Source organism: Lathamus discolor, chromosome 3 (assembly GCF_037157495.1).
Source record: "Lathamus discolor isolate bLatDis1 chromosome 3, bLatDis1.hap1, whole genome shotgun sequence".
In the NCBI taxonomy this organism is placed as follows: Eukaryota; Metazoa; Chordata; class Aves; order Psittaciformes; family Psittacidae; genus Lathamus; species Lathamus discolor.
In genome coordinates, this window is record NC_088886.1 from 66,024,550 (window position 1) to 66,048,773 (window position 24,224).

Consider the following 24,224-nt stretch of genomic DNA (forward strand, 5'->3'; position numbering starts at 1 on the left):
TGAAGGCACACAGGGTTTGTTGGAGCTATGAATTAGTGAGAAGTTCCTATCCAGTAGCACATCACAACACCTGCACTTAGGTGTGCTCACAGTAAGTTCATCAATTTGCATTTCTGGACTCCCCAAAGCCTGCAAGATTTAATAGCTAGCTCAAAGCCAGCAACAGGACAAAGAAGCATGGGCCTTTAACAAGCAGCTTACAGAGTAGCCAACTTAACTTCCTCAGCTCACTGCTCAACCAACTACCTACAACGGAGTCTGAAGGTCTCTCCCTCTTTGGGCAGCTAGTCTTAACCGAGGTCTCTTCCCCTGGGAAAATATTATGACTGACTTCATTTTAAACTTCTGGTGGGAATGCAAGAATTCCTTCCACTGGGAGATTCAACATTTTGTCTCTTCTCCATACACTGCATCTGGATTTCAAAGAGTTTCACAAGCAGGAAGCTACTGTTACCTACATTTGTATTGGATGGGGCTGTTCAGGTTTACTCAAAGTTGTTCATTTGCATCTAAAATGTAAAAACCCCACCATCTGCCCAGACCCCCTTTAGAACAAGCCCAATAAGGCCAGGGCTAACTCCTGACTCTCCGGGGCTGCTCTTACGTGAAGGTTATCATCCCTCTCATTTGCCTTGTTTCAGAAGCTGCAGCTGCAGCAAGTCCCTGGGGAGATGCTGTGATTAGCTTTAGAATGAAGAACTTGGAAAAAGGAGGATGCAACTGTGTATTTGCATATACAACCACCACACAGCAGTGGGATAAAGCGAATCCAGGAGGCTCAACAGATTCAAGAGCTTCCCGTCTAGGTTGCACTCCCTTTCATCTTTTGGTACAACACAGAGTAAAGATTGTGTTTTGGCTGGAAAGATACATATTAAATCTTGCATTTACATCAGACACTGGTGTCAAAGGCTTCCTCACTAGCCAAAGCTCTGAGTTGTTAACTACTAAATGGCTAAACGACAATGGCTGTTACTAATCGCTTATTGAATAATGAAAGTGACACAACTGATAAAAGGTTTCAATCCTGGCAAAAAATGATTTATAGGATTTCACTCTGCTGGCACTGTTATTTGTATGACAAATGGTTGGACAGACACCAGTTAATCTCTGCACACCTCCAACTCTGCTGTGGCAGCTTCTGCCAGAGCATCCAAATAATCAAGAACCGCTAACAATACAGCCATGCTGTCGTGAGGGGCTGAATGCTGGTATTTTATCAAGGCTGATCCCCAAATCAATTTAAGCAATGGATTTCTTTCCCTCAGTGGGGGGAGGGAATGCATGGTGAGAAAGAGGAGGAGTATCATAAAAACGGGAAAGCCACAGCTTGCAGCTAGGACCCCTGGTGCAGAAATGAAATCATCAATACAAAGAAGACATTAATGAGTTCAGAAAGCTCACTATAGTTGCTAGATTTCTTTTTGGTGACGGCAAAATCCAACCTGCAGCATCATACAGAGCTGTCAGGACTGTTGTAGTGTAATATCACACAGCCTGCTGTATACTGCAAATCTCATTTTCCCCTCTGATAGGAGAGAGGGATGTGGCTGCTTTTGAGGCAGTACAAGATAGGATTCCCCCCTTGCCCTGCCTTGAGAAATGAATGAAGCTTTGTATTTATAAGCAGTCCATCAAGAGTAGCTTTATCTCATTGGTTGTATTGGTATTATCCTACTTCCTGCACAAGTCAAACCTATTTTATCAAGCCAGTGTTTCAAAAGCAGTGAACCCCTCAGAGTGCTGAGCTTCTCAGAACTGGCCTCTCTTGAGTTACCATTCAAATCTGCACCCGAATTTGTAATTTTTCTTACTCAAATGATATCACACCCACTTCTATTGAATGAAGCTAGAGAATTCTGCCAACTGAACAAAGTGATGAACCATGGATTTGTATATTCACATGATGCAGTTCGACTAGTACGTGCATTACTATAGCTCACACCTTGCAAACGATTAACTCAACCTCTACACAAGCCCATTAGATTTAAAAGCAGGTTTACATACAGTAGCGGTAGTAAGATAACTTACTCCCTCATCTTACTTTGCTATTTAAAAAGTTGAATTTAAAATAAACAGCATACTACAATGCAAATAAGACACAATAAAACCAGCTTTTACATGAATGCCAAAGGGTCAAGCAGTCTCATCATATTTAAAGGTTACACAGCACGTGTAGTGCCCATTTAGAATACAGGCTACAAAGACAAGTTATCACTCAGTTCTCCATTATTTGCATATAGGCCTTAGTGTAGTGCAGCACTTTGCCATTGCAAGTGTTTTTAGGCTGTGGGAGGCTGATGGTGGGAATTTGAGCAACCTGCTCTAGTGGAAGGTGTCTCCTGCCCGTGGCAGGGGGTTGGAACTGGATGAGCTTTGAGGTCCCTTCAAACCCAAACCGTTGTGTGATTCTGATTCTATTTTGATCACTTGTGCTCAACACATGAACAAGAATATTTTAGTGAACAGATGCTGAGGTTCACACAAGGTAGAGGCTGGTGTGGTGAAAGTGCATCAGAAAGAGTGGATGCTGTGATGGGCATTCAGACCAGAGAGTGTCAGCCCACCGTTGATGCGATACAGCAGAAAAGGCCATTGAGAAGGACACCAAGTGAAGGGTAACACAGGAAAAGTGGTGGGCAAACGGAGTGGTCACTGCCGCAGTATCTGGATGGAGCTCAGTGGGCACCGCATTTATCGAGGCCAGGAAAAAGGATGCTGCAGCAGTTGAGATATGGGGTGGTGAAAGAGGTCCAAGTCTAAAGATGAAGCCCAGACCACATACTCCAGTGACACTCAGAGCTAAAGACGGCATTTTTCTCAGTCACAGTGACTTGCAAAGGACAGAGCAATGCGGGTTTTAAGGAAGCTGGTGTAGCTACACAGTGGTAGAGAATACAAAGCCCCACACAGCTGAACCTCTGAGTCAGGCAGAGAAAGACGAGAGCTCAATTTGCACGCGCACATGTGAAATTGTTCAGAGAAGATGAGAAGGGCATCTGACAAAGCAGATGTAGCAAGAAGAATTTTCTTCAGAAGGCCTAAAATATCCCTGGAAAGGTAAAAATCTTACAGGCTGTGCTCCCACTAACAGCAGAAATGAGGATGGAGTATGGGAAGCAAGGAAAAAACTCCGTTAACACCAAACAGCATGTGGCTGTTGACCCAAGTCAACTCTTCCTGGTGTTTGGATGATAGATAGCCATTTACAACTGTTTCTTGTGATCTACTGGTTAGATGTTTCAAGCCTCTTAATTGAAATTACACTGATTATTCTTTCTCTAGTGCTTATCCAACTTCTTGTTTTAAAGTTCACATTATCAGGCAGGACTAAGTGTATTTGCTCTTGACAGATATCTGTCATAATGTAGCATTAAAAAGTGCTCAGTTTTTTATCACTTGACAAGAGATTTAGACAACTCTGTCACTTCCTCTGCCAGTGGAAATCATTTTCTAATCATATCACATATCAGCCTTCCCATTGTGTTGCACAGGATCAATATGAGGTTAAACCACACACAGATTCTTCAGGATCCCTTCCCTCTTTTCAGCTACAAGCATAAAACCAATATTTTCCCATTCTCCAAAACATACCTGCTGCTGCAAGATCCCTTCAGAATGATATGACAGCTGACTAGGAAGCTCTTCCTAATCCTGACCACAGCTGATCTGGCTGTGCAGCTATAAATACTAATAATTAAATAAATCAGCCAACACACCCTATTTAGAAGTACAAATCTAAGGTAAGATGAATTCTGTTTTTCCCAATGATAGAATATTTCTGGCTTTTCCTTTTTGAAATCGGGATTCGTTATTACAACATTTTGTCAAGCATTACATTCAAATCACGGCTAGAACTTATCTGTTGTTGATGAATTGAAGAAATTGCTCTTTCATCAGCCTTACAGACCTCACACTGTAGAGAGCATCAATTCTTTCTAATATTTTTAATTTCCTTTATCAACAATTTACATGTTCTGTCTTCTGATCCATATTCATTGCCATCACCTTCACTATCCTTCCCATTGACGCTTTCTTAAATTGTTACCTCCACTTCTACTCTCATTCATAAAGCTTTTTAAAACACAAGCACCCTTTCCAGTGGAGAACTTTTGCACTTCTTCTTTCCTAAACATTTTCAGATTATTCACATAATTATGTTTAACCTTTCCTCCCAGACAAGTTCTCTCACAGTTGTTCATGGTTACAGAAAATAAGCCTGTTAAAAGCTTGGATTTGTGTATATCTGTATATATATATATGTATATACTAATGAAAAGAACTAGTTATGTTTGTTCAAGGCAAGAGGAATTAGGCTTCTCTTGTACAATCTCAGCTTTGAGCACTTGAATTACTGCAGTGTTGGAGTGGGGCTGAAGACATTTAATTATTTACTTGGCATCTCCCAGGCATCGCAAGGTATTAGCATAACCCTGCTGTATTCTTCTCATGCATCCATCACCTCTGTAAAAGGCAGCAGAGGTTCCACCCTTCCACACAGTTAAGGTGCACGTAGTCACAGTCATTGGTGGCACAGGAAGAACACCTCACATAATGGGACAAGATTACTGCCCGAACACTGTGCAATCTACTATTACAAAGGCTGATGGACTTAGAAGATTCTTTCTTTTATTGGGCATATCTGCATGTGTGCACAAGTTAAGGGCTGCTTGCTTGGTGGGCAAGATCAAATGGGTTTGGTAAAGAAACTAAGCATGGAAAACCAAGCAAAAACGAGGTACTACCATAGGTAATACAAAGCCTGCTCATGAGAAAACCAGAGCTATCAACCAGAGGCTGCTCTGCTGGGTTCCTTCCAGAGCTATAAAACACATTTTCCACAGGTAAGCCATAACATCACTGAGAGGATATAAGATCCTTAAAAATTCAGTAACCAATACAGTCAGCTTTTCCTGCTTGAAACGGGAATACACTGGATGTACTGAAAGATCACGAGTAATTGATCCAAGCTCTCAGGTTATTGTAACTGGTAAACAGGAGAACTTCACCCTATTGATTGATGCAGTGTAGACTGGGCTGGAAAGTAGTTTCACCCCAAAAGTGGAGGGGAAACAATACAACCTGTTCCCAGAGTCATACAGCTGAGATCTAAACAGGAATTGAAAGGGGAACGTTCGTGGTAAGTTTCTTAGTATTTCCACAGTTCTCATTTCAACCTAGTCCATTCCTCCTACCCCCCTGCAAAAGTGGCTGGACTTCTGACTTGTATTACCATTACAGACACTGCGTGGCATTTGGCAGTACCTTTGCTTTGCAGATAAAAATCTCCATTGCCTCTTTCCCCAAAGCTTTTCAAGAGGAAAAAGAAGGGGATAAAAAAATACATTCATTTTGAATTTGTCAATCAAAATCTCAGGCATACTGTGGCGGCTGATGTGTTAGGACAGACTTACAACGCTCTGAAAAATGAGTACCTGGTAGGGACTAAGAGCTAGAAGGTGATAATTCCTCCTGATGCTGAACATGGCATTGCCCTTGAAATGACAAAACTGCTTTTGTACTTGGCAGGGTCTCCGTGATCTGCTTTGCTCTGGAAGGATAGCTGGAATGAACAAGAATCCCGTCCTCTTGACGTGACACGGAGTTAAGTTTCTTGTATATTCAACGTCTTCCTACAAGCAGGACCAAAGCACAGAACAAGGAGGGAGTCAAAGAGACCAAAATGCTGCCTCCTGCATTGCTCAGAAGATCATTTTGGATTTCATTCTGGCTCTGTTCAGGCTCTGGGGGACAGTTTATGTCAATCTTTTCTTCTTCTTTCCAAAGTGTTGTAGGTTAAACTTTGCATCTAACAACCTTGGCAGCACCCCTTTACATTTTTTAGACGAGCCATTGAGTAGTATTATGACAAATTATGGGGCCTGATGATATCTAACAAGAACATCTCCTCAAGTCAAAGGCTGTGGAGGAAATAAAAAGCCTGAAAGAATTATTTCTGGTAAAAAAAGAAGAAAGAAACGTGTTCCTCTTCATTAGTGTAAGGAATTGCAGATGGTGAAATACTTCAATTAACCATGAAGTGGGGTTTCCTTGTGCAGCGACTGTATTCACTTCAGACAGCATGTAGAAGACCCAAACTCTTCTTTTGCTTGTGGGGTCAGACACAATATACACACAACTTTGAAAAGCATCTTCTTTAAAGCAAAGCTGCCTTTTACATGGTATTTTCTGTACTTCTTTGGTATCGTTCTTCATTATGGAAATAATCTGTATGAAATCAACGTTTCTATCTGAGTAAAGTTGACTCTGCTTTGTTGACTGAAAGGAACAGGCTGCTGGCTGTGATGCCAACTCACTGGTGACAAAGGTGTTAAAGCAGCTGAGTTCATTATTAATAGATTACATAAAAATATTTCCTAAGAGTCATCAGTTGTTTGCCTGGGAATAGCTTTTTAATAACAGCCACAAAATAAAGGAAAACTCGATGAACTATATGGATATTTTCATTACTAAAGGCAGCAGGTAATTATCAATATGGTCAAGAAAAAACCAAAACTGTACTGCCAATCTCCTCTGCAGCTGTTTTTTCACGTCATAATAGTTCTGAACGTAGCGTGTGCTCTTTAGTTAGTACCAAGACAGAGTACTGCACTTAAAATCATTGGTATATGCTATTTTGCAGAAGCAGATCCTGATGTAGACCTGCGCTTAGGAGCTTTGGCCATAGTTCACCAGAAGTCAGTAATTATGAAGCTAATCCTTACCCAAACTCATCTTCAGGGTAAACCCACCATCTCCTAAACCAGTTCTAATGTTGTTTAAGATGACTGAGTAAACTGCAGATAAACATAAGCTTTACAGATAAACACCTGCTCTACTATTTACTGTGAGATGTGATGATTATTTGTTTTTTTAAGATCATAACATAAATCAAAGCCCAGGTGTTCTCTTCTATAGTGAAACCCCTCCCCATCATTCTAGTACATCCCATTCCTCCATGAGGCACTAACAGTCTGTCACCACAGTTTACCTTCTCCTTTGCATAAGGCATCAAGAGATTATCTATAGGCAACGGTGACCTAATTTTTAATACAAGGCTTGCCTATGCAAACTGGGATCTAACTGTATACTGCGAGTCTGAGAGAGAAAGAACAGAGTTGAAAAATCACTAAAATTGATTTTCACATGCTCTGTATCATCACTTTGGATCCTCACACCAGATTCTTTAAGTAATCTGGTGAGTTTTAACTTACTATTACACATCAAGCACGTATTAATCTGTCAGTTATTACAACTAGGTTTCTTCTGCTTCACTTAAGCAGCAAGGCCTCGTAAGCATCCTATGAAACTCAAGTATGGTGCCTGCAAATGGGGATATTTTAAAGATCTTGATTGTGGACAAATTACCCTTGATGAGTGCTTAGTTTAAGGATGAAAATGTACACATTTGTTATTTACAGGATTTCAATGGAATCTCTCATTTGAGGATGAACTATTGAACTATTTAGTATTTAAACAGACTTGAACTCTCACAGCATCATTTCTAAAGAGTGTATTCCATTCAAATATTGTCTTCAATCTCCATATTACCTGTACTATTTTATATATGGGTCTATGGATGTCTATTTAAGAAGTCAGTATGTAATTAACTGTACAGCCTGATGGGGAGCCCCAGCACAGCTAAGTAAAGAATTCAGGAAAATATAAGTATCTTTGGGTTGAGCTCCATGATACAGGGAACTTTCCAGCAACCCTTTCATGCAAAACTTCCTATAGTGTGCTGAGAGAATCATGGAATGGTTTGTGTTGGAAGAGACCTTAAAGCTCATCCAGCTCCAACCCCTGCCAGGGGCAGGGACACCTTCCACTAGAGCAGGGTGCTCCAAGCCCCTGTGTCCAACCTGGCCTTGAACCCTGCCAGGGATGGGGCAGCCACAGCTTCTCTGGGCACCCTGTGCCAGCGCCTCAGCACCCTCACAGGGAAGAGCTTCTGCCTAAGAGCTCATCTCAATCTTCCCTCTGGCAGGTTAAAGCCATTCCCCTTGTCCTGTCCCTGCAGGCTCTGGTAGGCTCTGGTAGGAATTATTTCCCCATGTTTCTCTAAGTCCCATTCATATATTGATTATTTAGAGGAAAAATTAATATTAAATGAACACCAGCACAAGGAAAATGAAACTTTTGCAGGTACCATTCTGGTCTGAATGGTGGGTATACACACAAGCTGCACTAAGTTTTGACTGGTAAAACATGTTTAGCACCTGCATGGAGGAGAAAGCTGCAGTGATCACTCTACAGAGATGTATCAGGACAGCTCTTCACTATCAGCAATGCACCTCAAAGCTATAGGGCACAAGCCCATAACACAGGAGGCTGAAATGTCAACTCCCCATGCAGAATATTTCCCCTTGACATACTGAAATCTGTAACCTCTGCAGCTGAAGTTGGAATATGAAAGTCAATGTGTACTACTTTATTAGAAATACCCCCCCCACACACTCCTCTGCCACTGCAGATGACACATGGTAAGAACGAACTGTGAGCTTAAGGAAACAAGTTATTGGAAATGGAAAGTATGCTTGGTCACTTCCTATTCAAAATACCATTTTTTGTCTGATTTCCTTCACTATATCCACCTTTCTAAGCTCAGACTGCTGTGACATTCCTTTATGGCGAGCATGTCCAAAATGTAAGCCAACCAAAAAGTAATTATGCGTGTGATAATGATGACATTAAGCCAAATCTTACGTTGATCATGAACTATACTTTTACATATAAATATGTTGGTTAAAGCATTCAGTTTGTCTAGAAATGGGCTGAATCACTTTGGTGTTTTGTCTACCATTAGGAAGTATTACCTTGGCTGAAAAGCACCAGCCTTTAGGGTAATCACACACTGGTCACCAGCACAAATAATTTTCCAATGACGATTTTCAAACTAAAATGCCCTTTTTTTCCCTCCTTGACATACCAGCTTGCATGATAAGCCATGCAGAGCTACTGAAGTCCCAAAAGGAGGAGCTCGGGAGAGGAGACATAAAAGGGAGCTGAAACAGTCTTCAAGGGAGCTGCCAATTCCTTGTCAAATGAAGCAGAGTCAGAAATACTCCAGCCTAGCTTTGTCATCCACCACCGGAAACTGCAGCTCTCCCTCCCCAGATTAAAAAGACAGATTCAAAGCACTGGAGAAGGAGGCACAAAGGAAGTCAAAGTCAAGTCAATGCCGTATCAGTTTGAAAACCTCCATGAAGATGACTCGTTTGTGGCTGTAGAAGCTGACAAATGCCAAACAACCTCTTCTTGGAGGTCCCCTGGAAATTGGAGCCTACCAGGTGAGAATCATATCCTATCAGTTTTAAAAACCAAAACCAAACCAACACAGGTACTTCCTGCATTTTAGCATCCAATTCAAATGGGAAATTGGCCATGATACGTCTGAGCCTCACTGGAGTTGGTGTCACTGCAGACATTGTGCTGTTAAATATGTTAAGAGATGCTTGCAAGGTATCATCTGCTACTACAGAATCTGTTCCATCATAGTCTCCTCCCAGCTCTTAGATAAATAATCCTTCAGGAAAAGCATGAGAGACTGTGGCTGCCCCATCCCTGGCAGTGTTCAAGGCCAGGCTGGACACAGGGGCTTGGAGCACCCTGCTCTAGTGGAAAGTGTCCCTGCCTGTAGCAGGGGTTGGAACTGGATGAGCTTTAAGGTCCCTTCCAACCCCAACCAGTCTGGATTCTATGATTCTGTGTAGTCCCATAGGCAGAGTTGGTAGCAGGCTCACACAACTGAGTCCACCATTCAACGAAAGTCATCAGAGCCAAAAAAGTAGAACTTCTCCCCCTTAGAAGGCTACCTCTAAGAGCTGACCATGAGCCTTGTGGTTTACTACAACTTGGGCGCTAAAGGCTTGGTTCAAAACCTCACCAAGAAAGAAGCATACCAAGGGCCGCCAGCCACTGAGAAATTCTCGTCTCAGTTCAGGTGGCAGAAGGCTGAGGAGCACACAGCAATCCTGGCTGCTGGTACAGGGAAAAGCACAGACAGATCAGCAAATACACACATTGAGAGAAGCTCCTTTTCCAAAGAAGAAGGAAGAAAAAAAGATTCTCATTGCTCTTGTGGGCTGCCAAGCAGTAGCAAAGTACTACAGAATAAACCACATAAATCCCCCCAAGCTAGGCTACGGAATATTGAACAGCTGAACCTGAATTCATTGGAAGAAAACCCAAGAGCTGTATTGCAAAGAGCAAAAACCTGCCAAGACTGACTGCTTTAGTTGCTCTTAATTCTGCTTTGGCCCCTTTATGGGAAATGAGAACTGATCTTAAAACCCGGAAGAAATTATTAAAACAAACAAAAAATAAAGTGAAGGCTGCTTTCAAAGGGTAGGACTGGCCAGCACAGGATTAGTTTCAATTACAACATATCAAAACACAATCCGATTTAAAGGGAAGCAATAGAAGAGGTGCAGCATCCATAAGGAAGAGTTCAATTGCAAGATTAAGAGCAACTGAGCTTTTGCTCAGATTTCTCTTTTTTAAGTGACCCAGTAAGTTCTGTTGGACCTCAGAAGGAAGCAGTCTCATGGGGGGGGACGGGGGGGACGACGGACATTGAGTGTCAGAAACACCTTCAGAAAAGGCTGAGAGCCTGCAATATCTTTTGGCAGGACTCATCACTGCAGCCGGCAGTGGGCAGGTAGAGCAGAATTATACTCCCAAGCAGAAATAACACTTTGGGGTGCTACTGGAGTATTTTGATTGCATCTTTTCACTGCCAGTCACAGCATATTCCAAGCAGGGCAAACATAAGCTCTTCATCTGACACATACCTAATACAATGTTGTACTTCAGCCTACTATAAAGTCCTATTCCCACCCCTACAAACTATATATGCATCTGAGAACTACGTATTGTAGGATATTCCAATGTGAGAAGCAAGACTGGAGGTACTCCAGGTACTGGAGCAAGAAGCATCGCTTATGAACCAGTATTTTCTCATATGGTGCTTCGAGTTGGATGTACACACCTTCAGTGATTTTTCATTTGCGGAGGAATGTGAATTAAGGAAGATGTGATGTTTTTATAGGCAAGAAATTAACAGCAGCCTCATCAGCCTCTAAGACAAGAGAATCTAAACTAAGGACCCAGCTACTGACCCTTTGCTGCTTTGAAAGCATGCAAATTCATCCTCATTATGGGATGAAACCGGCACTTGCTCTGCTTGGTAACGTCATCTTTGTACCACTTGCAGATAAACTGAACACTCAGTGGAACAGGTGAAGAAAAGACAGGTTCTAACAGCCTGAAGGTTAAACTGGATTCATTTGGAAAACCTGGAAACTGAGACGCTGTAATTTAACATGTGCTCAACATGTGTGCTCAGCAGCAACTGGAAATGAAATATCTTAAATATTATCAAACGTTACATCATTAAATATAAATTAGATGGAAACAGGGGAAAGCTAAAAATTGACTAGGAGTTTAGCTACTCTAAATGGCTAATCCGTCCATTTTTCACCTGAAGCCCTCTCCAATACAGTTTTGCCATTAAGCAAAAACCTAAAGAAAGGTAATCAATTCCAACTAAAAAGCACTTCTCCCGGAATGACTGCACTTCAAACCCCTGGCTGGCTGCCAGCCCCCCCAGACAACAGCTATCAATGTTTCTGACTATCACAGGAGCACGAGGGGCCATGCATAATTGACTAGAAGATGGGCTAAAACTGTGCCCAATCAGTGTGTGATCAAAACCGCGTGGAATATTCAGCGCCACTTGATTACATGGAGGCATGTCCTTTCGCTCTCCTCAGGAAATCTCTTCAAGGTCCAGAGTACTGTAATAAGATCATTACTGTCAAGCGGTACGAATCGCAGGCAATGAGTCTTGGGATAGGAAGTCATACTTCACAAGCTCCTCTGGTCTTTTTTTTTTTCCCTCTCCCCCCTATCCCCCCACCTTCTCTTTTTGTATTTGACTGCGTGTTGAGGCAGCAAGGCGACGAGGTGACAGATAATGATCACATCACTGTGTGGCAACTAGAAAGGCACTTTTAAGAAAGACCACAGAGAAATCAGCTTAAGAGAAACTCAAACAATCTTTTCTGGGGGGGGGGGCGGTGTTCTTCTCTCCCCCCCCACTTCCCCCTCAAAAATTAAATAGAATTAAACTGCACAGTGTTCTCCTTTCATGAATTGTGATTTAATGCCACTGAATGTAATCATTTGATAGATTTTCATATTATACCAAAGCCTATTACCTCACAGACAAATGGGCAATTTTCTCCATCTCACACTCACAAAGGAAACCTTTATTATTTCTTTTTTTTTTTCCTCCTTTCTGGAGGGGGGGAAGTGGTGGAAAATGTCAATGATGAGGCCTGTTCAAGTTTGCTTTTTACCTAACTCCTTTCACTGGAGTTGCGTGCTACATATAATGCATGACACCTATCATAAGTAACCTGCCTTTAAAGAGAAAGGTGAAGGGCTTGAAAACAAGATATTAAAGCACAGGGTATAAAACAAACATGCAGCAAGCTCAGCACTGAAATCTCATGCACAGCACGTGCATCTGCAGTAAAGGCTTCAGATGGAAAGATACCAAGTATCTGCTCACTGAATTTGACAGCTAATTTAAGGCAACTATTTGATTAACACTTGACAAAACAACACAGGTTGGAAATGACTGACTGGTCAGGAGCTGGAAGTAAACAGAGGTCTACATGACTGTTAAGGGGTTGTCTTGTAAATGCCTGACATCAATACTACAGAGCATCAAAACTGGAACAACTCCAGAGCTGCATTTTCAAATGGAGAAGGCTGCTATGATGAGACAAGAACCTATCGCTCAGGGAAAGGTAAAGCCAGCCTAGGTTAAGAACCCCCACCTCCATCTACAGCACCTGCATCTACGGAAGATTAGATCCTGTACCATGGAGCTCTCCACCTGGCATTTCACTATCAAGGAACCCGCCCTCTCATATTAGCTGGTCACCCTTTCAAATACATATCATTTGGAGACTCCTCAGAGCAAGATGAGAGCATCCAGCGCCACACTTCACAGACTCTCGCTGGCTCTATCACTGTGCAAGAGCCACAGGTGCCCACCACTTGCCAATGTACATGTTGCTGGCATTGCAACTTGGGAGTCCAAGAGAGGTTGGAACACCACGACCCCAACCTACCCTTTGAAAAATCACTGCATGAAGAGACTAACACCCATGAATACATAGAAATGAGGGAAAAACTATGCTTACAAATATTAGCCTCAGTATTCATTATTTACTTTGGAATCATAAAGGGAAATTGAAAAGGGAATCACCATCTCTTCAAGGAAACCGTTTTAACTTGCTTAGGCATCTGCACTTTGCCCACTTTCCTTTAAGAAAACTTCCTAGGAGAAATACACACATACTCAACAACTTATTTAGTAAAAATCCTTCATATCCACTGTGTCACCTTCCTCAGTTTTGCTTCGGACCTGCTTTTTCAAAGATGTCACAAATGTTTTGACATAGAACCAAAATGAAAAGGGCAAAAAGAGTTCTTGATCTATAGGTTCTTATTAAATGCTAAAGCCTAAGAGTGCTGCAAAAAAAATCCTGCCAGCATTAAAAGGGAGCAGAGGAAGCATCTGGCCACAACTGGCAAAATACAGAGTCTCTGTGTAGCAGAAATAGCAAATTCCCCAAGCCTGTAATGCCTACAATGCACAAAAGAGTATCAGACTCATAACACTGGGCAAATCCTGTGTATGCAGACTCTTGAACTGGAATCAGCTGGAAATATCATTTCCACTCTCACTTCCCTGTAAGCAGACAGTATTAGGTCCACATACATTCACAAACTTTATCAAATGAGACTTCCTACACGCCTCTTGCTGGATGCCTTTGCCTGTAATCCCTTTATCTGGAACACAGAGGGGAGGTGACTGTCAAAGCTGTGCATCTGGTAGCCATCATCAGTTGTTTCACCTGGATTTAAAGACAGATATGGTTTCACTGCCCATTGAGGGTCTTCAGACACGGCACAAGGAGGCTGATTACCCAAGGAGTATTTCCCAATACCATGTTCATCATGCACATCAGTTCTTACCCCTAAGTACGCACTGAGTAACAGCTGATATTCTTCAGGGCTTACCCACAATTGACTAAAAAGTATGGTTCTGCAATGAAATAAAGTTACTTCTACATTCTATTCTGTGTGTATCTCTTGATTATGAGTTCTTTTTAGCATAATGCCAAGAGCAAGTTTTATAACCCTAGGGTAGATCAGACCCGCTGACACATTCCCCCTTGAATTCCAGGTGCGAGCCATACATGGCAAACCTCCACAATCAAGCCATCAGCATTAATCACATGTTCCATATTATAAATAAAAAGCATGCCTGTAATCTGGTGACATCCCATCAACCTTCCCCTCAAATCTGCCCTGTGCCTCCTAAGGCAAAAACCTATTTAACAAGCCATAGAGAAGCAGATCATGTGAACAGCCACCACAGGCTGGGGCATGAGGTCCACTTAGCTATGCTTTACACAACAGCTAGCGGCAGACGCCTACTAAAAGCAGAACAGCAACAGATAAAGCAACATGTACCCTGCTACAGCTTCCAGAACAGTCCATGGCAGGAGGACTTCCTGGGAGAGGTTGCAATCTTTTAAGACACAGATTCAGGTATATAAATAATGAAATTGCATAGTCTTACACTCTGGATAAACTGGCAAGGAACTTGTAATATAGAGATGCTTCCTTACATAACAAAATGGAACTTCTCCAGCACGATGAATATTTTACAAGCACTTCTTCCTATCCTATAGACATCCTCTTGTGGACATCAGGAACCCTTTCCATAATCAAGGTCTCTGGCTCAGGCTGACAGCATAGTTTTAAGGACGCTAATTACCTGAAACTAGTAAAATGCTAAGGTGTCACTGGTTTTCATTCAAATATGAAGCTGCTTAAAACTTGTCCCTTTTCCAAAAAATCAGGCGAAATCACAGAGCAGCACCTGTAGCAAGGATATGCAGTGTACCCTTCTGCAGTCACACAGCACTTCATGTAATAAGAATGGGACACTCTCTAGAGAGATGTAGGGGAAAAAAGTGCTATCTTTCTCTAACTATCCAGATGTGCCAGTGTGTGCAATCACCACCACTTCACCCTGGGACTTATCCTTTCCAGAATCCCCTTTCCTGCTGACCACCACTGCAACACTTTTCCTTTCAACCAGGTAGGTGGAACCAGCAGCCTCTTCTGACCCTGAGCTAACAGTGGTTTTAAAGAGAAGAAGGATTCTTTCAACTTGTTTAGCCTGCAATGAAGTAGGTTAAAACAATAGATGAGTTTCACCTCCCTTGTCTTTTGCTCCTCAGCATCAACATAAATGCCTTTCAGCAGCAAACCTTTCATGTCAGATAGGCTGTGACAACGGAGGCTGCAGGATTCCCAACAAGTGACCTTTATGCCTTGGCAGAAAGCAAGTCTCTGAAGATTCAGTCTAGATTTTATTAATTTCTGCCCTCCTGTTTCTCAGGTGCACAGCCACCGGCCAGTTCTGTGTCTCCTACAAGGCAGCAAATGAACTTACTGATAAATTACAACCAAAGAGTGTTTTGACACTGAATAGGTGATAACCTCGGAGACACTCTCAGTATGCTCAAATCAAAACAAGCATTTGGCATGACTTTTTTTTTTGGGATTACTTTTCATGCCGACAGAAGGAAAATATAGCTGAGCATTTTGCTCACTTTTGTTTCATTTTTAATGGCCACTAAGCCCTGGGTTGCTTTCTTTTTTTTTTGGGGGGGGGAGGATTATGTATTTTTACTTACAGAGCAGCTAGAACAGAGAACGGCTGGATCAGGCAAGGCCTGCAACTCCTCTGAGTTAACCCACAAAATAAGGATGTAGATGCCAATCAAACCACACTCCTAAAACCTCTCCAAAAGCAAGTTTGCTACACTGCAGGTTTAGTGACGATGAGCAAAGCAGAACTTGGCTTTTCTGTGTGCAAAAATGCAATTTGCTGAAGTTTCTGCAGTGTTTCATGCACAGGAGGATGACATAAATGACATTACAATCAACACATTGTATAGGAAGACAATTCAGCAGTGACCCTCAATGAATTATTTAACCCCCCCGCAACCTTCCTAGTTACCTGGTTATACTGCAAACCCTATCAATTCCAAACAAATGCTTCTTTTCTTCATTCAACATTGCAGGAAAAACACCATTTTGGTATCAATATCACTTGAAATATTGCTGAACATTTTTTAAACCTATGGAACATTTACCTTCTAAACTTGAGACACTGAAGAGACCAGAAACAGAAGCAAAACATGTTCTCACTAAACTGACCACCACAAGATGAAGAGAAATTGAGAGAGAAGAAGCCCAACTGAGAGAGCTGGGCTGGTTCAGCCTGGAGAAGAGAAGGATCCTTAAAGGGAGACCTTAGAGCAGCTCCAGTGCCTAAAGGGGCTACAGGAAACCTGGAGAGGGGCTTTAGACAAGGCACTGCAGGGACAGGACAAGGGAGGGGAGACTGGGATGAGCTCTTAGGCAGAAGCTCTTCCCTGTGAGGGTGCTGAGGCACTGGCACAGGGTGCCCAGAGAAGCTGTGGCTGCCCCATCCCTGGCAGTGTTCAAGGCCAGGTTGGACACAGGGGCTTGGAGCACCCTGCTCTAGAGGAAGGTGTCCCTGCCCATGGCAGGGGTTGGAAGCGGATGAGCTTTAAGGTCTCTTCCAATACAAACCAGTCTGTGATTGTATGATTCTATGTAATACTACAAGACAGGATGGAAACACACTCTTCTGTCTAACAGGGGACTACATTTGAGTTTTTAATTTTCTATCTTTTTTTAAAGGGGGAAAAGCTTAAGATCTCTCTTACCATTTAAGGAGGGTGTAACTGTAAAAAAATGGGCCTGGAAATCCTTAATGAATGCCCATTTTTCCCTCCTAATCAATAAGTTTGTGCTATTGCTTTACCACACCTAGGGAACCTCCTGTTCCAAACTAGTGTGCTCAGCCATCATGTGTGCTGCAGCAGTAGCAGAATCCCAGTGCAGGTTACACACCCAGGTACCCTGTAATGGGCTGAGAAGAGCCTTTACTTGTAAAAGTTTTGGTGGCAGCTTAGTTCTGTGCATCCCTTCAAGGAATATAATCAATAAAGGGACCTTGACATCCAATAGATTTGATTCCAAAGGTTACAAACTCTTTAATAGATGAGCAGTTTTGCCCTTGTTGCAGCTGCAGGTCAAGATATTAGATTTCACATCTTCCTTGCAGAGAAAAGGGAGTGATGATGCTGTGACTTTTTGTGCTAGAAAGGTTTCTGAACATCCTGTCCTCTGACAATGCCAGAATGTTTCTTCCAGACCATAAAAAGCCAATGGGGAAAAAAGCACCAAGTAAAAATATAGCCCATCATCATGGTGCTTAATTTAATGTGTTATAAACAAGTATTAGCATTAGCAAAGTCAATTCCATCTGTCAAACAAATACTCTACTCTCCCACAAACACTAGCTCATTGTTTGCATCTGTTTCATTGAACAGGCCTAAAAAGGTGTGCCAGCAGGTAGATGGGATGCTGAGGAAAGCTTTGGGTGAGAAACTTCAGGTAAAATACAGGCTTTCTCATGCATCATGTACTGCATTTCAGTTTACAGCTGTAATGCTTCCAGTTTACACAAAAATCAAACTTTCAGGTGTTACAGATTCCATCCATCATAGAATCATATACAATGAGAGAATGGTTTGGGTTGGAAAGGACCTTAATGCTCATCCAGTTCCACAGGCAGGGACACCTTCCGCTAGAGCAGGTTGCTCCAAGCCCCTGTGTTCAGCCTGGCTTGAACCCTGCCAGGGATGGGGCAGCCTATGCAGCTTAGAAACCAGATTAAAGCATCTTTGCTCATTGCTAGAAGCACCAATGAGAAGTCTGACTAAACCCTGTTTTTCCATCCACAGAAAACAAATGAGCGTATTTTCATTTAGAATGTAACTAGAGCTCATCTTCGATGCTCCTCAAGATTTGTAACATTCAGTATCATATAAAACATGCATGCGAAGAACACAAGCTTTTGAAATCTTTTTACTAGTTCTCCCTAGGAAATAACCTATACAGTTCCTCAGTTCACCCTTAGCTACAAGCCAGAAAGTGTACATCTAGAGTAGGGGGCTAGATCAGAAAAGCAAAGGGAAAAGCAATCACTTTACAAGGGGCAGAGAACAAATATCTTTGTGCTCAGAAAGCAGTTCTGAAGATAAACATAAAAGCTCCTTCAAAAGTTCTTTAGAAACCAATGAAGAAGAACGTGGAACATGGATTTACAGAGAAAACGCAGAGCTAGGACAGTTTACCAAGTTGCTGATCAGGTTTATTATTCTATCATCAATTCCTGTTTTTCAGCTCCATCTGCAAGGATGGGAACACAAAGGCTTGTTTTGCCTATGCTGAGAGAGAGAGAAGGTAAATTCAAAGCACAGTGCTGGCAGCTGCCTCGCATCTCCTTGACCAAAGGAGTGGATTCACCTCACCTGAAGCAGCTGGACTGGCCCTACAGGAGGCAGCAATGTTGGCCCCACTGGCCAAAGCTCTTAGTCAGTGGAATAGTTGCAGAGCATGGATGATCCAGATTTGATGCTGAAAGACAGCTTTCTATAGATCCTAAAATCTCAGCAATGGATTGAGGGCAGGCAGGTTCACAGCCATGAAGTTTTAAAGCTGCCTAATAAGAGCGAGAAGAATCAACAGTGGGAAAGGTCTTTCTGTGAAGAGTATTTCCAAGAAAGCTTTTTAATTTTTCTACGTGTTTTCAAGCTGAAAAACCTTCCTATTATCACTGAACACAGCACTAGCTATTCCACTAACTGCAGCAGCACAAGGGTACCAAACCAGACCGGTCTCTGAGCAGCTATTCCTCTTTGAATCACAGCACTGTACAATCCTGCTCTGAGCAAGTTTAGACAGCATGGTGGGAAAAACACTGCTGGTTGCTGGCACCTTGCCTAATGTAAGCATTCCTGCTGTTACCCTCAGAAACACGGAGACATATTTTCAGTGACAAGTTCTGTGCAGGGAACTAAAGAACAACTCTCTAGGTTTCAGAGAGAACTGGGAATATTTTCCCCAGAATCTCATTTTCCAAAGCAGGGATTGAATGTTAATTTTCATCCAACTGCAGCACAGTTGCTTCAGGATTTTTGTTACTGGAACCATTGTCTCTAAAACCTGTAGAAAGAGAAACCAAAGAAGATGAAAGAATCAATCCCAGAAAGAGAGGGCTGTGTATGTGCAGACAGTGTGGAGAAAGAAGAATCAGCATGACCTTTATGGAAGGGCATAAAAGAGTTGAGCATCAGTCCTTGGAATTAGTGAATCACCCTGGGTTCACCACTGCCCATCATCGTGATATCTGAATACTTGGGCAGAGGTCAGTGATCAAAGCAGGCATGTTCAAGCAGAAAAAGAGACTGCAAAGTGAAGTAAAAATGCCTGAGTTTGCTGAAGACCAGCTTTAAGTCTCATTGAACACCTCAGCTTTGCTACAGACAAAAATGAAGGAACCCAGAATTACGGTTTGAAAGCTGACACTTGAAATGTGCCTAGACCCAAAGGAAGGCAACATACAATCTAGAATTACCCAAATCATTTAACTCTGATCCATTGTAACTCTTTGAGAATAGCTACTGTAGGAGGATCCTCCTCAGTCTTTTCACAGTGTGCCTCAGGATTTCCAGAAGGAAGGAAGATACGGTTCTCCCATGATTATCACTACAATCTTCGGTAGCCTGTTTTCAATAGGTCACTCGCTGTATTGCAAACACTTGTTCAAAGTTGCTAAGGAAAAGCATGAATGTCTCAGAACATCTTCCTTTTACTGTTTCATGCAGACTTGTGGTCTTCAGAACTGCAGTAATTCTCTGAGGGTTTAAATCTACATTTAAGGCCAGTGTAGAGGAAGGGAAATCATAGAATCCCAGACTGGTTTGGGTTGGAAGGGGCCTTAAAAGCTCATCCAGTTCCAACCCCTGCCACGGGCAGGGACACCTTCCACTAGAGCAGGGTGCTCCAAGCCCCCTTGTCCAACCGGCCTTGAACACTGCCAGGGATGGGGCAGCCACAGCTTCTCTGGGCACCCTGTGCCAGCGCCTCAGCACCCTCACAGGGAAGAACTTCTGCCTAAGAGCTCATCTCAATCTACCGTCTTTCACCTATGAAAAAGTGCCCATCTTATAAGACATGTAAGAAGAGGCAGGTCAAAGAAAGCTGATGGGCTAATGTAGAGATATAAAGACTGTAAAAGCAAGCGCTGGCATTCATGGCTACTTTTAAAGCTCCCTGTGTTTTACTTAGTTGCTCCTTGCCAGCCAGTTCTTGTCTTCTGGAAGGCTATTTATCCCATTTCTGTGAGAGGGGACAATTCTGCAGAGTCATTGCAGAGCGATGTCAGACTAACACGTTACAACGCTGGAAGACAAGAAGAGCAAGAGGAAACACAGAAAGTTGAAGGAGCATATACTTCTTACTCCATCAGAACAGGGGCTTCAGGGGCAAGATGCACAACGACTGCATATCCCCCATTACTCGCTGCGGGTCAGAAATCTGCGCCTGCAGACCAAGACCACACAGGTTCCAGCGCCAGGAGCTTGTGAAAATAATCTCCCCAGGAGAAAGAGAACACACATGTATTAACTACTGAGAAAGAGATTTTCAAAGGCTGTTGATATCCAGCTGGTCTTGATTCATATTGACTTCAACAAAATAGTCTTGGACCAATGGTGAGCGCTCTGAAAAAGCCCCTCTTTAACTTGCCATTGAGGTATGAAAATACAAGGTATAAAAAGGGATTGTCAAATAAAATAAGGTCTACAAATTAAAAATAAAAGGTTACAATAAAATTTGGCTTTAGGCCATAAACTAGGGGGGAACTGACAGCAAAGACAGTTAAATGATGGGAAAGAGAACGCAACAGGAGCTTGTCTGAAAAAAAGCTGATGGCCTTTAGAAAAGGATTTGTATAGATAGGTGGGGAAATAAATTCCGGATGGGACAGCAGCGCAATAGAGAAATTAAATAAATGGCAAATAAGGATGACTAAGTAGTAGTTAACATGCCCCTTCTCAGTTGTATACTATTATTACATCTATTTTTAATGTCTCTTCAGCTGTCTGCAATTGTCATCCTTTCTTCAGAACTTGTTCCAATGCTCTTTGATACTGAATTAGCTGTTTTTCACTCTCCGATGCTTACAACCGCATCTTTTTCTTACTCAACACTCCCCCTTTCCGACAATGTTATTCCATTGTCTCTGTTTTTCATCTCTCCTCATATGTTGACTCCCCAGTTTCTAAGCCCTCCAACTACCCTTGTTCATCCTTTTTTTTTTTTTCTGGAGCTCTTTTGGTCGAATCCTAGCATGTTTCTTTTCTTCTTTTCTAAAGATACAAGCATGTTTTATATCATATCTGGCTACTGTACACATTGTTACCCCTTCAGAAGGGCATTGAACAGCGATAGCAGTGTTCGTGTTGGAAACAGTAAGCTAAACTAAGGGAAAAAAGAAGTTCCTTTTGGCTTTTGCTTTCTGGTTCTTAAAAAAGAACCCAAACATTTAAACTCTCCCCCTTTTCCTTTTTATGCTCAAATAACACAATCTGTCCATGAGCAGCTGAATATTCAAACAATAACTGGCATCAGAAGTGCTTGCGATTCTGGAGTTCAGGATGTGTCTAAGGTGAAATGATAACACTAGATTTAATAATACTGAAAAAACCACACAGGTTCTAATGTGATGTTCGGGCTACTGAGTGAACCTGACTTTTTCACCTCACAAGTATGCCGTTCCTTACCTTTATAGCTAATGATGCTCCATATTAACTTGGGGAAACTAATTTATATATTAAAAAAAATCACTTCCAAACATGTTTCACACAGTCAAACTCACTATCTTGATGCCTCAGATTATTCAGCTTCACCATTAAAAGATCAGTCTTTATCTACTTCAAGACAATTCTCTTTACCTTCCATACTCCAAACCAATAGTGGTGTTGAGTTGTACTTAACCATGCTCTTTGGAATGCTATGTTCAATACTCAGACTTCCAGCATAGAAGAAGCTTACCTTCAGCTGTGCCCGAGATACCATCAGCTTTGAAATTGCTTGTGCTTTTCTTCCGGCGGTGTTTCTTTCTGTTCGCATGAGGTGAAGGAGGTGGATCAAGTTTGGGGCTCGTTGTACTTGATATACTTGGGCTTGAACACACAGAATCTCCTAACCCAGTATCTGCAGTTTGGGGTGAAGGGTAGGGGAAGGGGGGGAAGAAGGAACAATAAAAATACTACATCATTTGACTTAACAGTTGCCAAAATCCAAGCTGTAACCCCTTGAAGTCTATAACAGCTGATTTCTTGAGCTCATTGACTTCCAAAGGCTACAGGAGGGTCTCCTAACAATACCCATTAGGTTTTTCAAACAGGTACAACAAAGCAACTTGGCTGAAGTTCTGATTCAGGTCCTATTAAATCAACAGTACTCTGCATCAATTTTAGAAGCAGACCAGCTGGAATGCACAAAAACCAATGGGAAATAATTTCATTACTTCCAATTGCTCTTTCTTTCAAGGAACATAGAACTACAGAATTCCAGACTGGTTTGGGTTGAAGGGACCTTAAAGCTCATCCAGTTCCACCCCCTGCCACGGGCAGGGACACCTTCCACTAGAGCAGGTAACTCCAAGCCCCTGTGTCCAACCTGGCCTTGAACACTGCCAGGGATGGGGCAGCCACAGCTTCTCTGGGCACCCTGTATCTTACCAATCCTCAAATTAACTCATGTGACACTAGTCTACTTTAATACATAGTGAAGCAGATACCCAAACATCAACTGGACACTATTGGCTTTAATTCATATTAGAGACAGACACACACAGAAAAGGTGGTGATGGCAGTAAATGTGCTAAAAGAAGGTAACTAATGTATGTTGGGTAGAAAAAAATACTATTTTCAGTGTGTTTAGTTTCCTACTGTATTAGCTATGGTAGCATAACATGCAACCATTTTTAGAACTAATGGCAGAGTCATTTTCTTCCTTCTCCCACCCAATAGCTCACACAACCAAATCAAAATGAAAAACTGATGACCTCCTCCTCCCATAAGCAGAGACCAACAGTCTCTTCCCTGGGCCAGGTAATGAGTGGTAATACTAAAATGCCTTCTCTTTAAAGTAGTTCTTGTTTCTTCATCTAACAGCCACATTTAACACAAGTTTAGGCAATGAAGACATACTTGAAATGTCACTTTCCATCTGGGTCCTTTTATGCAGTAAATACTCTAGTAACCTTAATCCAGTATTTTAGCCCAAGGCTGGTAATACGGTTTTGGTTTAACTGCAACCACTGTTTGGGCTATGATTAGTGCTAAATGCATTTCTATTTTGTTGGTTTTGTTTTGGTTTTAATCATGAAATTATAACATAATATCCTACACTTTAAGTATAGTGTTCGCTATCATGGAAAGCAAATCTTTCTCCAGAGCCAGAACAGCACTTAAGATGAATTAATATAGAAAAATATAAAGCCAAAGATTATTTAAAGAGTAGCTTTTGGTTCTTTGAGTAACTAAATCCACATACAACTGCCTATGTGATAAAGAAACACGCTTTTTTCCCCTAATAAATTTACTTACTAATTACCCGTTAAGCACAGTTGTGCTGCAAGTTATTAGTGGGGGATAAATTATGTAGCTAAATGCCTGGCAATAGAGCCCAAATCAAATATAAGCTTTTTATTCAGGATTTTTGTTCTTTTCCCTATGTCCCCTATTTTGTAACCACTCATCAAGTATTTAACCAAAACTGGGAACTATGGGAATGGATTCACTACAGATCTGTGTAGGAGACTTTAAGTATTTGACCCATAAATGCTCAACGTAACTATCCTGCAAGGGTTTGCTATCTCTTCAGGTGAACAGGAAGGCAATCCCTGATGAGAATCCACAACAGTGCTCTGCATGCTCTTTGTAAAGGGGACATGGACACCTTTGGCTCCTTGACACTGAACAGAACATGCAAAAGAGGATGCCAGCAATACAAAGGCATGACCATGGATGCAAGATGATTATTGCTAGGCCTAAATATTGACTTGAGAAGGTAGAAGGGCTGCCTTCATCACCATGTACAAATGCAGTGTCAACCGTGATGCCTCAGGCCCATAAAACAGGGAAGAAACAGTGCTCTGACGCAAAACCACAGGGTAT

The 24,224-nt window shown here is 42.0% G+C and overlaps 1 protein-coding gene across 6 annotated transcripts in view; it reads right to left on the minus strand.

Moving 5' to 3' along the window:
• AGAP1 (ArfGAP with GTPase domain, ankyrin repeat and PH domain 1) overlaps window positions 1–24,224 on the minus strand; it is a 327,080-nt gene that overhangs the window by 69,536 nt on the left and 233,320 nt on the right. For all 6 annotated transcript variants that reach the window (XM_065669649.1, XM_065669647.1, XM_065669648.1 and 3 more), the window contains one exon: window positions 22,093–22,254. In XM_065669649.1, the coding sequence (XP_065525721.1) occupies window positions 22,093–22,254 (162 nt within the window). The remainder of the gene's footprint in view (window positions 1–22,092; window positions 22,255–24,224) is intronic.